At 44.5% G+C, this 20,106-nt stretch overlaps 1 protein-coding gene across 1 annotated transcript; it reads right to left on the reverse strand.

The window, feature by feature from the left end:
* Positions 1-18,634: 18,634 nt before the first annotated feature.
* On the reverse strand, positions 18,635-19,858 carry LOC146614674 (uncharacterized). The gene has a single exon (XM_085375486.1). It carries the CDS (start codon positions 19,856-19,858, stop codon positions 18,635-18,637), a length of 1,224 nt encoding a protein of 407 aa, XP_085231612.1.
* Positions 19,859-20,106: the final 248 nt, after the last annotated feature.

The raw sequence follows: 20,106 nt of genomic DNA on the forward strand, positions 1-20,106 counted from the left end.
CCCACACACTGTTCAGAGAGGTGTACTGTTTTCCCTCCTTGTAAATCTCACATTTGATGATGGACCACAGGTTCTCAATGGGGTTCAGATCAGGTGAACAAGGTGGCCATGTCATTAGTTTTTCTTCTTTTATACCCTTTCTTGCCAGCCACGCTGTGGAGTACTTGGACGCGTGTGATGGAGCATTGTCCTGCATGAAAATCATGTTTTTCTTGAAGGATGCAGACTTCTTCCTGTACCACTGCTTGACACTTAAACCCCCGCGAGCCATCATTTTAGGGATTCCTACCTATAAAACCCGGAGAGCAGTCAAATGGTGGAAGTGGAAGCTAAATTGGCTAGTCATTCATATGTATATTAGGCTGTTAAGTAGGAATTCTGGAGGGAGGGGAGTGGGGGTGGGGGAGTGGAGTGTTTCAGTTTGCCATCTTGGGGAGAAATCAACACACATGGGTGTATGTCCTTTGTTGCTGACATTTATTGATAAAAACAGTACAAAAAACCAACCATTTGTACACATATTTACAAATAATTCAACATTGTCAGCAATCACTCACAATCCTGGCACTGCCATGGTACCTGTAGTCTGCATTTACCACATGTGTATCTTTTGCAGTGAACACATCGCACAGTGGCCTGATTTTTCTTGCATTTGTGTTTGACCTGACACGTGGCTCTTTTTCCAGGGCTAGGTGTGGAGGGTTCTGCCCGAAGCAACTGATCTTTTCTTGCCTTCTTCGCAGCTACATGAGAGTGAGCCAACTCTGTTGCAAGCGCCACCAGGAAGTCCACCCGTCTTTCCTTCGTCCCGGTGCATGCTTGATACAGCACATGTGCATTCAGTGCTGCCATGTCAATCATGTTATAAAACACGGCGACTGGCCAGCGCCGTGTTCCTTTGCGGACAGTGTACTCCCGAACCATCTGGTCCATCACATCCACGCCACACTTTGTTTTGTTGTAAAGGGTGACAGTGTTTGGCTTCCTTTTGGTGGTGTTATCAGTCTGAACCACGCTGTGCATGCTGCTAAGAATATAGACTGTCTTCTTCCGTTTGGCCGCATACGCCGTCAGCGTGGCAGCAGAGGTTGAAAACACCTAAGAAATAAGATAAATTGTTATTTTCATAGCCCTTTTACACACAATGAAACACATAAACATAGAACCACAAAAGACCTGCAACATACCTGAGTGGTGAATACATTGCGATCTGTCTGTCTAGTGGATTGAGGAATTTCCCTGCGAATCCTGTTGACTGTGCCGAGGATGGTGGTTTTCCGTCTAAGAAGTTTTTGTGCCAGTGAAAGCGATGTGAAAAAATTGTCCGTGGTAACATTTCTGCCCTTGTCTAGGAATGGTTCCATCAGCCTCATTACTACATTTTCAGAAAGTCTCTCCCCAGTGGGACGACTGGGGTCCTTGCCAAGATATGGGAAGACATTGCAAATGTACTTGGATTTTAGGTCGCAAGCCACCCAAAACTTGATCCCAAACTTGTCAGGTTTACTTGCAATATACTGCAGGAAACAGCACCGAGTCTTTGATGGGAAAAGCTGTTCATCAATGGTGATATGTAGACCAGGGTTGTAGCACGTGATGCAGTTGGTGACAAATGATCCCCACACACTGGAAATTGCAGCAAACTTGTCAGTCTTTGCTCGATCACAGCGGGTGGACTTGTCATCAAAGCGTAGGTGTTGCATGATGTTTTGGAAGCGGTTTCGTGCCATAATTCCAATTATCTGTGGGTTTCCCAGGTTTGCTGACCAGCAGTCATTTACAGATGGAAGCCTGCAAACCCCCCGCAAGATCACAATTGCAATAAATGCCATTAGTTCAGGGAGGTCCATGAACCAATGAACATGCTCCGTTTGCTGTGCATGTTGAATAGTCCATTCTTGAATGCTACGAAGCATGTCAAGAGTGACGAAACACAGGAAGCTCTGAAGGCGACTCGAGATACTTCTCCTGGCCTTAGCCGTTGGCTCTCCATCTGCAGCGTACGCTTCTATTGGGGTGAAAGGGAGACAGGTCCCCACATGTTCTTCACGCCACACTGTGCCATCTTTCGCTGTCTCAGTCCCCAAACAAGGTCTCTTTTTCGGTGGAGAAGCAGTCTCCTCATCTGCAGTGTGAACAAATTCAAATTATGAGCAAAATGGGAAGGTCAAACAAAATCACAAATGCATGCATAGATACTAATTATAATTCCAGTATCTCCTCCTCTGTATCAGAATAATGTCTGAAATATCTTACTTACTAACTACATCCACTTACTTGTTTGAAATGAAAAAGGAAATAACATGAAATGAAACTAACCGGAAGACTGATCAGACAGCTCTGAGTCCGAATCCGGCTGGCTTCCATCTGTAAATGACTGCTGGTCAGCAAACCTGGGAAACCCACAGATAATTGGAATTATGGCACGAAACCGCTTCCAAAACATCATGCAACACCTACGCTTTGATGACAAGTCCACCCGCTGTGATCGAGCAAAGACTGACAAGTTTGCTGCAATTTCCAGTGTGTGGGGATCATTTGTCACCAACTGCATCACGTGCTACAACCCTGGTCTACATATCACCATTGATGAACAGCTTTTCCCATCAAAGACTCGGTGCTGTTTCCTGCAGTATATTGCAAGTAAACCTGACAAGTTTGGGATCAAGTTTTGGGTGGCTTGCGACCTAAAATCCAAGTACATTTGCAATGTCTTCCCATATCTTGGCAAGGACCCCAGTCGTCCCACTGGGGAGAGACTTTCTGAAAATGTAGTAATGAGGCTGATGGAACCATTCCTAGACAAGGGCAGAAATGTTACCACGGACAATTTTTTCACATCGCTTTCACTGGCACAAAAACTTCTTAGACGGAAAACCACCATCCTCGGCACAGTCAACAGGATTCGCAGGGAAATTCCTCAATCCACTAGACAGACAGATCGCAATGTATTCACCACTCAGGTATGTTGCAGGTCTTTTGTGGTTCTATGTTTATGTGTTTCATTGTGTGTAAAAGGGCTATGAAAATAACAATTTATCTTATTTCTTAGGTGTTTTCAACCTCTGCTGCCACGCTGACGGCGTATGCGGCCAAACGGAAGAAGACAGTCTATATTCTTAGCAGCATGCACAGCGTGGTTCAGACTGATAACACCACCAAAAGGAAGCCAAACACTGTCACCCTTTACAACAAAACAAAGTGTGGCGTGGATGTGATGGACCAGATGGTTCGGGAGTACACTGTCCGCAAAGGAACACGGCGCTGGCCAGTCGCCGTGTTTTATAACATGATTGACATGGCAGCACTGAATGCACATGTGCTGTATCAAGCATGCACCGGGACGAAGGAAAGACGGGTGGACTTCCTGGTGGCGCTTGCAACAGAGTTGGCTCACTCTCATGTAGCTGCGAAGAAGGCAAGAAAAGATCAGTTGCTTCGGGCAGAACCCTCCACACCTAGCCCTGGAAAAAGAGCCACGTGTCAGGTCAAACACAAATGCAAGAAAAATCAGGCCACTGTGCGATGTGTTCACTGCAAAAGATACACATGTGGTAAATGCAGACTACAGGTACCATGGCAGTGCCAGGATTGTGAGTGATTGCTGACAATGTTGAATTATTTGTAAATATGTGTACAAATGGTTGGTTTTTTGTACTGTTTTTATCAATAAATGTCAGCAACAAAGGACATACACCCATGTGTGTTGATTTCTCCCCAAGATGGCAAACTGAAACACTCCACTCCCCCACCCCCCTCCCTCCAGAATTCCTACTTAACATATGAATGACTAGCCAATTTAGCTTCCACTTCCACCATTTGACTGCTCTCCGGGTTTTATAGGTAGAAAGGTAGAAGCCTGGGGATGCTAGTGTTGAAGAAGGTGTCTTCCAGAAACTGGCAGTAGGACTGGGAGTTGAGCTTGACTCCATCCTCAACCCGAAAAGGCCCCACAAGCTCATCTTTGATGATACCAGCCCAAACCAGTACTCCACCTCCACCTTGCTGGCGTCTGAGTCGGACTGGAGCTCTCTGCCCTTTACCAATCCAGCCACGGGCCCATCCATCTGGCCCATCAAGACTCACTCTCATTTCATCAGTCCATAAAACCTTAGAAAAACCAGTCTTGAGATATTTCTTGTCCCAGTCTTGACGTTTCAGCTTGTGTGTCTTGTTCAGTGGTGGTCGTCTTTCAGCCTTTCTTACCTTGGCCATGTCTCTGAGTATTGCACACCTTGTGCTTTTGGGCACTCCAGTGATGTTGCAGCTCTGAAATATGGCCAAACTGGTGGCAAGTGGCATCTTGGCAGCTGCACGCTTGACTTTTCTCAGTTCATGGGCAGTTACTTTGCGCCTTGGTTTTTCCACACGCTTCTTGCGACCCTGTTGACTATTTTGAATGAAACGCTTGATTGTTCGATGATCACGCTTTAGAAGCTTTGCAATTTTGAGACTGCTGCATCCCTCTGCAAGATATCTCACTATTTTTGACTTTTCTGAGCCTGTCAAGTCCTTCTTTTGACCCATTTTGCCAAAGGAAAGGACGTTGCCTAATAATTATGCACACCTGATATAGTGTGTTGATGTCATTAGACCACACCCCTTCTCATTACAGAGATGCACATCACCTAATATGCTTAATTGGTAGTAGGCTTTCGAGCCTATACAGCTTGGAGTAAGACAACATGCATGAAGAGGATGATGTGGACAAAATACTCATTTTCCTAATAATTCTGCACTCCCTGTACATCTAACGTCAAGATGTCTGGAGAATTGTCATTACGATAGGAATTACTGACCCAGCCGAAGCCTGATTAAAGTTAATTGCTCCCCAGTGTGCTATGACCAAGCGTGACAGATTGCACGGCCATGTACGTCCACATTCACGCCCACACGACCGAGCTCGAATGAATACCTCTGTGGGTGCTGCCAAGTGGGACTGCAGTTGAGGGCTAATGTGAAAGCTATCCATCATGTTTTGATCACTATATTCTCGAAAGGTACTCAGATGGAACTGATGATAAACTGCTCAAAATACGCATAATAACTCATTGAGCCTGGAGGCATTCCAGTTCTCGTCTTTCTTAAGATGAGAAAAATTCTTTAAAGTTTAATTACTGACCCAAGAACATGGTACAGTAGAAGCTGGAGAAGGCATCTTTTAAGTCACACTCATCTCTCCAGCCCCTCCTGAGATGACGGAAAACATTCGCAGGTTCTGAAGAATGTCACACGCATTTCTCTTGCATAACATTTGTACATTATGCATAAACTGTGGGAATAAAAAAAAAAAACAAGTACAAATTTGACTATTTGATAAGAATGTGACAGTCGTTAAATATTCAAAAACTCTGCCCTCTGTTCTCAGCTCTGAATTCATGTGAATGTTCTCACTGCAGTAATATGTGTCTCATATCACTCTTAATTACCTCCCACGGTTCAAGATTGGAGCTGATGACCCATTTATTCATTTATTTTTCTTGAGACAATCTGTGCAATCTGTGATAACTGCTCCAGGGTTAATAGCAGAAAACAAAGTTTAAAAAAACAGGACAAAGACATTGTCAAAACATACAATTAAAATGTTTACAGAGAATTAGTCAAAAGACCAGAGTATGAAAGTGAGAGGATACACTGTAAGTTATTTTTTCATCCATTTATTGTGGTTGTTTTGTTTTGTTCTTGTTAATGCAAACTGTTTTTTTCTCTTTAATTGTACAACTTTCTCTGACATAGCATTCATGCGCAACAAAAACAACACCTTCCTCAACTTGCAAACAATCAGGGTAAATGAAGAAATGCAGTTAGAGGTAAACAGTTTCTCAAGGGGAACAAAACCAGCTTCTTGATACTCGTAGTATAGTAACACAATATAAAACTAGCTTTTAATCATGTGTTTCTTATGGCAAACTACATAGTAACACAGACCAAGGGCAGGAAAAAAAATTATATTTTCTGATGCAAGGACTAAATCTTCAGACAATGACAGGCTTCTATTGCCTTTAACATCCCTCCAAGTCCCTTTCTTTGGATGAATCCTGACAGCTGACTTGGAACTCATGAATCATCAAGAGAGAATTAATAATTCCAGCATATAAACGTCGACTCTGTGTGGAACAGCTGTCTTGTCAGATGTGTAAAAGAAAACAGAACAGTATTTATAGTCAGATACATTTTATGAAGTTACTGTTGCAGTGTGTTAAGGTGCACATCAGACACAGTTTAGATGTGATGCTGCAGGTATTTATTAAATCAAAGAAATGACACTGCAGCGTGTTATATATTAGATCTGATACTAGAGACAAGTAAAGGAAGCAAAAAGAAAAGAAACCCAAAAAACATGGAAGCTTATTTGTGATCTTTTTGCTTTCTATCTATACTGCTTACTACAGACACAAGCTGAGGCATTTTTGGCTTTCATTATGCAGAAATGTGAAGAAAAACTGAAACACTAAAAGAACAACCACTTTCCTCTCTTAAAAGAACTTTCATGGCTTGCAAAACAACAATTGTCTTTAATATGTAATAAGATTGCGTGCAAAAAATCCTGTATCAACAATTCTTAATTAACTAGCTTGCCACTGTGGCCCCTTACTGAATCCCATTAGTAGTTTTTTTTTTAATGTAACAAATAACTAAAACACACACAAAGGTTGCTGTGTTAGGAAACTGACAATAATAAAAAAGCAAGACATAGAATTTAAAGAGGAGTAGTTTTATATCTCTCGGCTGGCCTGGGAACGCCTTGGTGTTCCCCCGGATAAGCTGGAGGAGGTGGCTGGGGAGAGGGAGGTCTGGGCCTCTTTGCTTAGGCTGCTGCCCCCGCGACCCGGCCTCGGATAAAGCGGATGAGGATGGATGGATGGATGGATGGATAGTTTTAAGACATAAGAACATGCATAATGGTATCATGAGTTGAAAGTTGTTGTATTTTTTTTTTTTTCTTTTTGCCTGTCCCGTTTGGCTCTTTTGCCATCAGAATTGTTGTCTAAAGGCAAAGAAAGATGCCCAACGGATTTACTTTACCAAATTGACCATCCCAGCCTTGCCATAATGGTCCATTTGATTCACCTTTTATTGTTTATTTTATTTTCACTTACTGAACATGGGACAGACTTGACTGGGGGAAAGAAGGGGAGAAAGAAAGAGGGAAAGAGAAACAGCTGAGAAGAGGGACGGGGGAGAAGGGCAAAAACCAAAAACCAACAGAACGGGCAGAGAAAAAAAAATGCATATATCAATCACCTGGATCACCTGCTGAGAAAGAAAAAAGAAAACAAGCAGAATAGAACAAGAGTAATAGAATAAACAACATCACAATGATATATGGGAATATGACAGTAAATACTAAATATTAAACATTATTGTGCAGCACATAAGATCAACAGAACACAGTGTGCTTTGAGGTAGGAGCCAAAAAGGGTGTAGTTTGTGGGTGTGATCACCCGTGTGTACACCTGTGAGCATGGACGCGCTTGTTTTTTGTTTTTTAAAAGGTTCCTTCATGTAATGATCTGCTAGAGGGTGTGGGGGGGCCACAGCCCCATCCTCCAGGGCATGAAGCAGGTATGGAGGAGATCAAAACTCCAGACATCCAGAGGCCCCCAGAACACAAGAGACCAAGGAAGACCAACAGAGGGGCAGCCGCGCCACTGTCCCAGAAAGAGCTGAGGAGAGTCCCAGATGAGGGCTCACTCAGCAGCCGCGGAGCAGAAGCCAGGGGGAGTTGCAGTGACGCGCCCGTGAGCTCCGCCGGCAGCCAACCGTGCCTGAGTGACCGAGCCCCAGGCCGAGAGGCCGGGGGCACCCCACCTCCGAAGTGGCCCGAGCAAGCCCCAGGCTCCAGGCCCCGATAAGCGGCCACCAAGGAGTGAGCCGGTGTGTACCTTGACGCCCATCCCCGGACACAAAGAACCACCAACGCACCGACGTCTGAGGGAGTCCGCCACTGGCAGGGGAAGTGGTGGTAGGGGGAGATAGGCCTCCATACCTTGGAGGGCCTAAGATGTCCCCAGAGAGGTGGCGCCTGACACCCAACCTGACATATAGACACAGAAATACAGGCACACACATATACAAACATCCATTCCCACCCTCATGCTCTCATATACACTTACTCCACACTCAACCAACGTGGAGACAGACATAAAGAGACGCTGTACACACGATCACACTCCCCAAGCGTACTCTAAGCCCCGGGTCTAGGTACCCTTGCCCCTGGAGGGGGGGGAACTGCACCCAGACCCAGGTGGTGTTACCCTTTTCCCTGCGGTGGGGGGAGGCAGACCGCCCCGACTCCGCAGCAGCAGGGAGGCCCCACACTCCAGACCGCAGTCGGACGGCCAACTCCTCCTCCTAGCCCCCCCGCTCCAGCAGGTCGCAGAGAATGGGGGTGAGAGAAGACTCCAAACCTCCCTCCACCCGCTCATTGTAGTGTTGATGCATGTGTGTTCTGAGGTGCATTTAAAACCCAGGAGGGCATGGAGCTACCTGCCAGAGAGCAGCAGGTAAGCGCATGGTCCCTCCTGCTGGCCCTCAATGTCTACGTGTATTTAACATTGAGAGGTGGGCAACGACGCCAGGGGTGGGGTGTACACCCTGATGGTACTTTGGATTCCGTGTATCGTGCCCACCCCCAAGATCCTATATGCATGTGTAATGAGAGTGTGAGTAATGTGAATGTCTAAGTTGTGGGATAAAATTGAGGCAGAGGCAGCCAGAAGGGGACAGGGGGGGGGGTGGCCTCCTCTGCACCCTGGTGACATACCCCTACTCCAAGGTCCTGCATGTGTGGGTGGTTGTGATGGAGCGGGAAGAGGGAGGCAGCTGGAGATGGGGAGGGAAGGAAGGGAGGGGCAAGTGACCCCTCCCTGGGGCCAGCTCCCCCGCTGACCCCAGTAGGCACCCCCATACTCCGCGACCCACCAGGGAAAGGGGGCCCAGCGCAGCAGCGCCTCCCGGCCCCACAGAGCCCAGGACAGTCCACCCAACCCCACCACAGAGAAAACTGCACCCACCCAACCATCCACTCTTCTTCCAGACTACATAAGACAATAAACACCCAGGCTGAGATCTTCCTCCACCTCTTCTGTATCTCCCCCTCCTGTAGAGAGAGCCCCTGAGGAGAGGAAAGCTCCTGCAAGATGTGACAATCTTCCCCACCAGTTGAAGAGCCCCCCAGGTGGCTCGATGCACCGGCAGCACCCTGCTCCAGGGCTGGGCCCCCATGCACCCACCCGCCCACAACCCCGGCAACACACCAACCAGGACCCAAGCCCCCGAGGCCCGGCCCGGGCCCCAGCCCAGAGACAGAGCGCCCCCAGAACCTCACGCCCATCCCGGACCCACCCAGGGGCAGTCAGGCTACCAGGTCAGTAACCCACGTCCGTCAGCACAGACCCTCCCCTAGTCCCGCTGCACGCAGCCGCGAGGAAACAGTCACCTGAGAGCCAACAGAGCCCCTAACGGGACATGACCGTTACCCCGGGTTGAGCCCCCCAAGGAAAATTCCTCCGGGGAACCCCCCGACGCCCTAAGCCTGTCCCTACCCCCACACCAATCACAACAGTGAAGGCGGGACCAAACTATGACCCCCCACCCCCACTAGGTGATGGAGCTGATCAAAGGAGCCCAGAGCAATTGATCTGATGTGGTGGCAGAGGCTGTATCAAGACTAATGTAATCTAATAGATAATTTCTATATTGGTTAGAATTAAGATTATTTTTATTTTTCCAGTTCATGAGGACTGTTTTCTTGGCTATGCATAGGGCAGTGAAAACCATATGGGCGATATTCTTTTCTGAAGTGACATTATCTAAGCTGCCCAACAAACACACTAAGGGGGAAGTTGGAATGTTACATTTCAGACACTTTGATAAGTCTTCACATATCTCGCGCCAAAACTTCTGAACTGGTGGACAGAACCAAAGAGCGTGGATATAATTGTCCGGTGAATTGGTTTGGCAGTGTGAGCAGTTGTTGGTAGACGTAAAGCCCATCTTGAACATCCGATGACCTGTATAGTGCACTCTATGTAATATTTTGTATTGAATTAATTGAAGACTGGGATTTCTAATTAGATGAAAGGTTTTTAAGCAAATCTGAGACCAGAAGTTTAGGTCTAAGTTAACTGATAAATCCGCTTCCCATTTTGCAATAGGAAGTGATATTGATTCATCTGTTTTAGAAAGCATTCTGTATATTTTGGATAGTAATTTGGGGGTTTTAAGAGTAAGAAATTGAACCACACTTGGTGGTGTTTGTAGTTCAACTTGACCCGGTTTAAATTTCTTTTTTACTATGGATTTAATTTGTTGATATTCTAAAAATCTTTTCTTGTTGATCCCATATTGTGTAACTAGTCCGTCAAATGAAATAAATTCTGTTCCTTCTAGTATATGTTCTAAATATTTGATTCCTTTACCACTCCAATCTGAAAAGTTTATCATATTATTGTTTTGTAATATGTCAGGGTTGTTCCAGATAGGTGTACGTTTGCATGGGATTAATGAAGACGCTGTCAATTTTAGAAACTCCCACCATGCTGTCAGAGAAGCGCTGATGTTGATGCTTTTAAAGCATTCATGTCGTTGGATGTTTGAGCTGATAAATGGTAGGTCTGAGATCTCTAGATTATTGCAAAGTGCTTGTTCTACATCTAGCCAAGGTTCATCTAAGAGGGTATGTTTTAGCCATCCTGAGATAAACTGAAGCCTGTTGGCTAAGAAGTAGTGCTGAAAGTTAGGCAGTTCTAGTCCTCCTTTATCCTTGGTCTTTTGTAGTGTTTTTAAGCTTATACGTGGGGGTTTATTTTTCCAAAGGAATTTGGACATACATGAATCTAGAGATCTGAACCAATCTTGTGGCGGTTTAGTTGGGATCATTGAGAATAAATAATTTATTTTTGGTAAGACCATCATTTTTATAGCGGCAACCCTTCCCATGAGTGATATGGGTAGACATTTCCATCTAGCCAGATCATCTTCTACCTTCTTTAAAAGTGGGATATGGTTTAATTTAGTTAGATCTGCAAGCTTGGGAGAAACATTAATACCTAAATATTTTATATTTCCCGATTGCAGTGGTGTAGAAGAGGAATTATGGAGGGAGCAATTAATCGGTAGAACTGTAGATTTTGACCAGTTAATTGAGTAATCTGATATTCTTGCAAAAGAGTTTATCAATTCAATCACCCCAGAGATATTGGTTTGTGAATTTTGGAGAAAGAGTAACACATCATCCGCATAAAGGCTGATTTTATGTTCCACGTTCTTGCATTTTATGCCCTTAATTACTGAATTCTGTCTAATTGCTGCTGCTAGTGGTTCAATAAAAATTGCAAACAGTGAAGGGGAGAGTGGGCATCCCTGCCTGGTGCCCCTCAAGAGACAGAAGCTGGAGGATGTCTGGTCATTTGTTCTAACACAAGCTGTTGGGGAATTATATAATATTTTTAACCAGTTTATGAAAGAGGATCCAAAACCAAATTTGTGTAAAGTTGCAAATAGAAATTTCCAGTTAACTCTGTCGAATGCTTTTTCTGCGTCTAAAGAGAATATTGTAGTTTCTAGGTTTTTACTGTATGAGTAGTCTATCAAATTAAGTAATCTACGTGTATTTGTTGATGAGTGCCTACCTTTTATGAAACCAGTTTGGTCAGGATGAATTAAGAGGGGGGTTATTTTCTCCAGTCTCTTTGAGAGAGCTTTGCAGATTATTTTAAGGTCTACGTTTATAAGGGATATTGGACGATAGCTTGAGGGATATACAGGGTCTTTGCCTGGTTTTAGCAGGAGATTAATGTTTGCAGAATTCATATTTGATGGAAGTCTGCCCTTTTCTTTAATTTCCAACAACGTTCTGTAGAAAACTGGTGCTAGAATCGACCAGAATTCTTTGTAGAATTCTGCAGGAAAGCCATCTGGACCTGGAGCCTTATTATTGGGCATACTTATCAGAGCTTCCTGGAGTTCACCTGGTGTCAATGGTGAATCCAGTGCCATTGCTTGAGTGTCCAATAATTTTGGAAGAGTTATGTTGTCCAAAAACTGATCAATTTCTTTTTTAGATGGGTTTATTTGTGGTGAATACAACGTTTTATAGAAATCCCTGAAAATGTTGTTTATTTGTATCGGATCATATATTGTGTTCCCAGATGAATCTTGAACAGCACATATAGTTGTTTTTTCTTTCTTTATTTTTAGCTGGTTTGCTAGAAATTGACCGGATTTATTACCATGTTCATAATTTTGTAAGCGTAGTCTTTGTACTAAGAATTTTGTTTTTTTATCAATTATCTCATTTAATTCTAGTTTTGTTTTGCGTATTTTGTTCAATGTTTCCTGATCTTGGTGGGACGCGTAGGCTTCTTCTAGTGAATTGATGTTTTTTTCTAATTCCTGAATATTTTTGTTTTCTTTTTTCTTTTTATGTGATGAGAAAGAAATTATTTTACCTCTCATCACAGCTTTCCCTGCTTCCCATAGAACAGAAGCTGATGTTTCGGGAGTGTCATTATAGTCCAAATATGAAGTCCACTCTTTTTTAAAATATTTAATAAAGTCTTCATCTTTAAGTAGTGATATATTAAATCTCCAGTTTTTTCTTGGCGTAGTATTATTCTTGTGCATTAGTGTTAAAGATACAGGACCATGATCGCTGACAGCTATAGGATGAATCTCAGTGTCTGAAATGTCGTTCAGCAGTGAGCTGCTGACCAAAAAATAATCCAGACGAGAGTAGGAGTGATGGACATGTGAGAAAAAAGTATATTCCTTACTGGTGGGGTGAAGGGAGCGCCATGCATCGCAAAGACCAAAGTCGCTCATATACTGTTTGATTATATTTGTGGACTGCCAATTACGCTGAGTTCCCGCTGTATTGAGCCTATCCATGTCTTCATTTAGTCCAAGGTTGAGGTCGCCTCCAAGAACAAGTGTGCCATCTAAGTGTTCAGAGAGTGCACTGAAAAAACCTTGAAAGAATGAGGGATCATCAACATTTGGACCATATACACTTACAATACATAGTTGTTGTTGAAAGTTGTTGTAGAATATTTTGTAACCCAGTTTGTCCTCTCTTCAAAGTCAAAAGATTCTCCACACACTCAAACTTATCCAATTAATATTTTCTGTTCTGATTATTTTCTTGCAGACTGAACGATGGGTCTAACAAATGTAAATTGCATCAGTGCCCTCATTGTGAGTGACTGTCACAATGATTCCAGTGCACCTAGTCTCTCCTGAGTCTCAGTTGGAAGTGCTCCATTCTTTAATTAGACATGAGAAAGAGAAAAGGGCTGAATATATGTTGGCGATGGACTCTTCAGTAATTCAGTTTCACTAAACAATGCCACTGCACTTTGATTATTAATGACAAAGTCATTTCATTTTCCTCTCCCTAACCTTGTTAATGGTATTTGAGTCTTGTGGTGAGCAAGGATGCAGCGGAGTGTCCTCAGCAAAAGCACGAATGCCTATCCAGCTCAGGGATGTCTTTTTAATCATTGCTTTCATCTCATACAGCTTCTTTGTCCATTCAATTCAGTTCAGTTGTATTTATATAGTACCAGATCAGAACAACAGTTGCCTCATGGTGCTTGATATTGTAAGGTAAAGACCAATAGTAGAGAGAAATCCCCCGAGCCAGAGCTTGGTGACAGTGGGAAGGAAAAACTCCTTTTAACAGGAATAAAACTACAGCAGAACCAGGCTCAGGGAGGGGTGTCTATTGTATTATTGCAGGGTCTTTCTTTCAATAGAAAGTGGCTTAGGGCTGCTGTTGTTGTGATTTGGAGCTATATGAATAAAACTGAACTGAACTGAATCTGCCACAACTGGTACAACAAATTGGGGATATAAAGTGATATAAGGATATTACCTTCTCTCTACTTGAAATCAACAAGCTATAAAAATAGAAGTTATATATATGACTGAGTGAGAAAACTAGGTAATGCTAAAGGAGGGGAAAAAATACACGTAAATCTATTTCTTGTTTAGCCAGCAAAATGTCCCCCCTCCCCAAAAAAACCCCTCCCTTTTTTCTTCTTTTTTTTTTTAAGTAGACTGTGCAAAGCAAGAGCTTGCAAATGTTAACATTTTTGCTGTCTGTAGCTATTTATTATCTGGAGATCTAAAAATAAATAAATAAATAAAAGTAATAAGATGGTTCATGTTATGTGATATAGCAATAACAGCCCTATTAAAAGGTACTGCACAAGAATTAAGTTTCAGACCTCCAATACAGAAGCTCTAGCTCCATCAAATGAAAAGACGCCCTGAGGAAACACAACTCTAATGAAAGCCAAGATTAATTGATGCAAAGTATAAAATACAGATGCCACGGATGCTGAACACAAATTGGATGGTGAATTTTTCCTTTTTGTCCCCAGTAGTAATCTGTGCCAGCATCCTTAATCCAAAAGAGAATACCCTGAATTGCAAAAACCTTCTCACATTTGGCCAAGTAATTTGACTGTGGTAGAGGCATTCTGCGAGGGTTGTTATAAAGTATAACATCACTTGGATTTCTAACTAACAACATTCAGCATTTCAGGTCAGTGCAAATTTGGAAAATTCTGTAATTTCACTCTGGGTATTCAGTTTCCTCCCACTGTCTAACTGACACTGGGCATGAATGTAAGCATAAATGGTTGTCGATCTTTGTTTGTTAGACTTGCCATAGACTGGCGAACTGCCCAGGATGTACCCCCCGATGTCCCATGATAGCTGGGATATCCAGTTCAAGGTTGTCCGTATGTAACCTCGAACTGGTTATGCTGGGACAGATCTAAAATGAATGAGAAAACCATATAGCAACCCTAAAGGGCTAAAGATAATCATGTAGAAAAACAATATTTCAGTCGGATTTAGTCTCTTTAGTCAGCTCTCCTCTTCAAAAAAAACTGTTCAATAGGTGTTTTTTTTTTAATAACTCATCCTGAAAATTGAAGTTGGACACTTGGTAGCTGTGATAATGTGTGGTCAGAATAATCTCTGCTAACAGGACTGAATCACTAAATTAGATCTCTCTGCAGCTGCTGGTGCCCTTTGGAGATTTCTAACAGAATTACCAGTGTTAGTCTCTTACCTTGCACTAATTAAAGGATATTCGCTCTATGTGTCACATACAGCTTCCTAATCAAACCTATACTAGTGTTAACCGACAACTAACACCACCCTTTCTCCCACATATGTAACTTTATCCCAAGAAATGAACACGGCAGCAGCCCGAACTCAAACACTGACACTTAAAAACAGAGTCCAAAATCAGTGAAGGGCAACACCTTTTACAGTCTTTGGTCCACCTTGAAGAAACCACAAACCAAATGTTAATCAGGTAAGGTTTGTGCTTTTTTATGGTTAACGATTTTAACTAGTAATATTGTCATACCACAAAATAATTATATAATAATCATAATAATTAACTATTTGCTTGTTAAATTGTTTTCAAGCGTGAGACAGATTCATGGAGAGCAAATGACAACCTGAGAAGATGAACCTTGCCGCAATTTTTATTTTAGCTGCAGTCGATGTGAAATCAATTTCAAGTAGCTGCCATAGCTGTAGAGAGATACTCTAGTATAGGCCAAATAAGGCCACTCTACAGTATGTCTCACTATTCCATTTATTTATTTTTTATTGATATGACTGATAGCTGAACAACAAGGAAGATCAAATTTGAAAATGAGGAAAATGATATGATATAATGGTTCATAGATTTAAAAAAGTGGCCAAAAAAAGAAACGAGTGAAAGCAATGGAAATGGTGCCACCTATTATCCCTCCTTGTGTACTTTTTCCTTTTTTGTTTTGTGGAAAAACTTATTATTACTGCTCATAAAAGCAGCATGACCACCATTAATCGCAGTGAGTTGTCTACTGGTGATATCTGTGGGAGTGTTATCAACTGATAAGGGTTATCCATTGGGGTGATTCATTAAAACTGATGTTTTTGTTTTGTTTATACTATATTTGAAAGTGTGCACTTTACAAATTTTGGGGGGTTTCTTTGATCTCTCTTTCTCTCACGTACTCATGGTCCTGTTACACATGCTACCAAAAACATTAATTCGACCATTTGTTCTTCATATTCTCAAGGTAAATCCAGGTGTAAAGTTGTTAATTCAAACAAATCCTTCTTGGGTAGGTATGTTCTTGGACTCTCAGAGATCAGTCAGTTGTGTACTTATGACATAGTCGTGTCTGTTTATTTAAATTGCTTTAGTCACAGTCAGCTTTAGACCCCCCAAAATCAAATGTGCAAACAATTGTAATCATAGGTATTAATGGATTGCTCTTTTACTTAACACACAGCAGGGGTTTGTGTCCTATCTCTGGAGCCTGACATTTAAGCATGGCCATTGTTTTGTTATTTTTTAACATTAGTACTGTTTTGTCTGTCAAACATTTTTTTCGTACAGAGCTCAGCAGGTATCAGGGGTAGCATGTTTCTTAATTAGGAAAAGTAACTGCAAACGACTCATTTGTGTGCAAGTTGTGAATTTATACGCATGAGTAATTAATTTTGTGGCACAAATTAGCAATACATACTGTCTAATATGCAATTTGTTTTCTCGAATGAATTAATTTCATCCCTCAAATGAGTGGAATAACGATTTCATAACAACAGCAGCTGAAGTCAGAGGTTGTTTTGGCTCTGTTCAGCATCTTCATTGTCATTTCGTTCTTAGGTCTTTTTGGACCACTTAGGTTGGATGCTACTGACAATCTTAGTATGAAGAGAGTGCGTTTCTTATTGCACTGTGACTCTCCAGCCTTCCAGTCTGAACAAGCAATGGTGATCAATGCAATCTATGAAAATCTCATAAGTCAAGTCACAGTGGAATTCTCTTAGTATTGTAAAAGACACAATATCAGCTGCTTCATATGGAAATACGTTAGCCTTCAGGCTGCAGGGTTCAAACAGAAAGCTTTGCTGTGTTCAGCACAAACTCTGAAAAAATTTAGGCAAAGGAATCAAACAGGGACACCACAAAAAAAGAGAAAATACAAGGAGATATGGCAAGAAGACTATTTATACTAATGCACAACTTTGAACTGCTTTTTAGTAGACTGTTGCTGAAATAAATGCTCATCATCAAAGTTCCTATGAACATATTAACTGTTTGATTTGATGGGACCTACATTCAAGCAGTGCACCTGCTTATTAAAACAGTGCACATCTAGTATGTGCCCATACCGACGCCCCCATGGAAGCTTTCTGCTGGGCTACATTTTCTGAGTCATTAAATCTGTGCCACTGCAGAGTGGGTCACCAGTTCTCATCAGTGGGGTCAACCAGGAACAAAAGTAACTGAGTTTTTCTCGGCGCCTAGCTTTTTTCACCTCTTTGTCACTACCTCTTCATGTACTAAAGCTGTGTGTTTTCATCATAGTCTTACTTATCACAAGTGGACCACTGCCAATACTTTCCAAATAACAGCAGAGTACAGCCTCATATGCATTGCCATATCTAAAGCCTCATCACAATGTATTTTAACTGTGAGGACAAGAAGTGGTTGGTTCAATCTGCAGATTATCCTGTTCTAATTCATTAAAATCAATTTTAGAATACACCACCCCACCCCACCGCATCAACCAGCACACACACACATATTTGCTGATTGGTTTTGGTTTGTGTTTAATTATGAGCATGCGGATCACTGAACAATTGCTTTTATGCAGTTAATGCATGCTTGCCAACATTCTTTCCCCCAGGTGCACAGTGAGACAGTTTTACCAGATCCTTATCCTCTCCTAAGCAACAATAATATAATATGTTTAAACAAAGATTTTACATGTCAATGATGATGACTTGGACTGCCCAGCAATAGGTCGAGTCCTTCTGTAATTTTTTCCCTTCCACAGAAACAGCATGTATTTAGTGATGGTAATGATGGTCTCTCACCAATCTATTAATTTTCTTAACTGCATAACCTAGTCCTAGGGCTACCGTCCATGGAAACTCGTGGATTTTAGGGACTTAGAATGATTTTAATGTCCACTGACTCATAGAGTTTGTCACGGTCTCGCTGGCAGACCGTGGGGATGTGGGGAAAGGAGGACCCAAAATGCAGGACTCTACAGTGCAACAGTGTTTATTTACAGTGGTGACAATCCGAACAACAATAAATCCCCCCGTGCGATCCCAACTCCCGTTCCGTGTCTTCTCCTTTATCCCGTGCTCCGTGCTCTGTCTCCGTTCCCTGTGTACTCTCCGTGTGCTGCCTCCTGGTCGCCACAATTCCTCCTGAGGAAACACGCATACCAAAGGCAGCCGTGAGTACAAAACCTAACAGTAGACTTGCACTAACCTTGCACAATACACTTAAGACTGACGGGAAGTCACTCAACGATCCAGCGTCGAGGAGCTCTCAGCCACACTGTTTTGAAGCTCCTCTGACGAGGCTTGATCGGCGCCAGGTGTGTGTGGATTCCTGGGTGGGACCGGTCAGCTGGCAGGGCCACACCCACCAGGCCTAAAAGTGCCTGCCACGACCGCACCCTCACATACACAAGCACACACCCCTAAACACCTGACAGTACACCAACACGGAAAAACAGGACAGCAGACACAACCATAATAACAACAACCACAATAATAATAATAATAATAATAATAATAATAATAATAACTACAATAGTAGTCCACACTGCTCACGGACCCCGAATCCCTGGAACTGGGTCCGTGACAGTACCCCCCCTCTAAGGGTCGGCACCCGACGACCCAAAAACAAAAACAAAACAAAAACCACAGTACAACCAACCCCGGGCGGGCGGCGGGGGGTCCCGGACGGAGGGCCCCAAAACCCCAGTTCAAATGTCCAACCACTGCCATGGTGGGAACAACAGTTCTTGCGGCCGACCCAGTGGACCGCAAGCAGGCAAAACTCGCTACGGGTCAGGCAGTGGTGGGAAAACAGTTCAGGCGGCCTACCTCCAACCCCATGATGGAAGCGGAACGCTTCAGGCGGCCTGCCACGGATCCGGTGGCGGCGGCGCTGCTCCTCCGGCGGCCTGCCACGGGTCCGGTGGCGGCGGAACGGTTCTGGTGGCCTGCCACGGGTCCGGTGGCGGCGGCGCTGCTCCTCCGGCGGCCTGCCACGGGTCCGGTGGCGGCGGAACGGTTCTGGTGGCCTGCCACGGGTCCGATGGCAACGTCGCTGCTCCGGTGAGCAACAGCGAGGCGTGGCACATGGTCTATGACGCGCCGGTCGCTGACGTGGACGCACTGGACGTGGATGGCGTGGAGGCCGCGCTAGACGTGGAGGTCCCTCCGGTTCGCTGACCTCCGGCTGAGCGGGTCCCTCCTCGGCTGGCAGAGAGAGCCCCTCCGCGGCTGGCAGAGAGAGCCCCTCCGCGGCTGGCAGAGAGAGCCCCTCCGCGGCTGGCAGAGAGAGCCCCTCCGCGGCTGGCAGCGCCGGTTGTTCCTTCCGCTCGCCGAGCTCCTCTGCTGGTGGCTCGCTGAGCTCCTCTGCTGGTGGCTCGCTGAGCTCCTCTGCTGGTGGCTCGCTGAGCTCCTCCGGCTTGGGCATGCTGAGCTCCACAGCTGGCGACGCGGGCTCCTCCCGCTCGCTGAGCTCCCGCTCGGGCATGCTGAGCTCCTCCGGCTCGCTGAGCTGCTCCTGCTCGCTGAGCTGCTCCTGCTCGCTGAGCTCCTCCGGCTCGCTGAGCTCCTCCGGCTCGCTGAGCTCCACAGCTGGCGACGCGGGCTCCTCCCGCTCGCTGAGCTCCTGCTCGGGCATGCTGAGCTCCTCCGGCTCGCTGAGCTGCTCCTGCTCGCTGAGCTCCTCCGGCTCGCTGAGCTCCACAGCTGGCGACGCGGGCTCCTCCCGCTCGCTGAGCTCCCGCTCGGGCATGCTGAGCTCCTCCGGCTCGCTGAGCTCCACAGCTGGCGACGCGGGCTCCTCCCGCTCGCTGAGCCGCTCCTCCGGCTGCGACGCGGGTATAGATGGTCGTTGATCCGGAGGTGAAGATGGCGATGCGGAAGCTGCAGGTGGCGAAGATGACGGTCGAGCGGGTGATGTGGATGGTGAAGTCGAGAGTTCTGCGGTCGCTGCAGTCTGATGGGACGCTGGTGGAGAAGTAGCTGCAAAGGGCGGAGGTG

The sequence above is a fragment of the Diplotaxodon limnothrissa genome, linkage group LG17 (genome assembly GCF_057381915.1).
Source record: "Diplotaxodon limnothrissa isolate DT_005_m linkage group LG17, D_limnothrissa_male_GT1.1, whole genome shotgun sequence".
In the NCBI taxonomy this organism is placed as follows: Eukaryota; Metazoa; Chordata; class Actinopteri; order Cichliformes; family Cichlidae; genus Diplotaxodon; species Diplotaxodon limnothrissa.

Bases quoted from the DNA above. Each gene is read 5' to 3' on its own strand.
- LOC146614674 (XM_085375486.1), bottom strand. From the start codon at position 19,858: ATGCCCGAGCGGGAGCTCAGCGAGCGGGAGGAGCCCGCGTCGCCAGCT.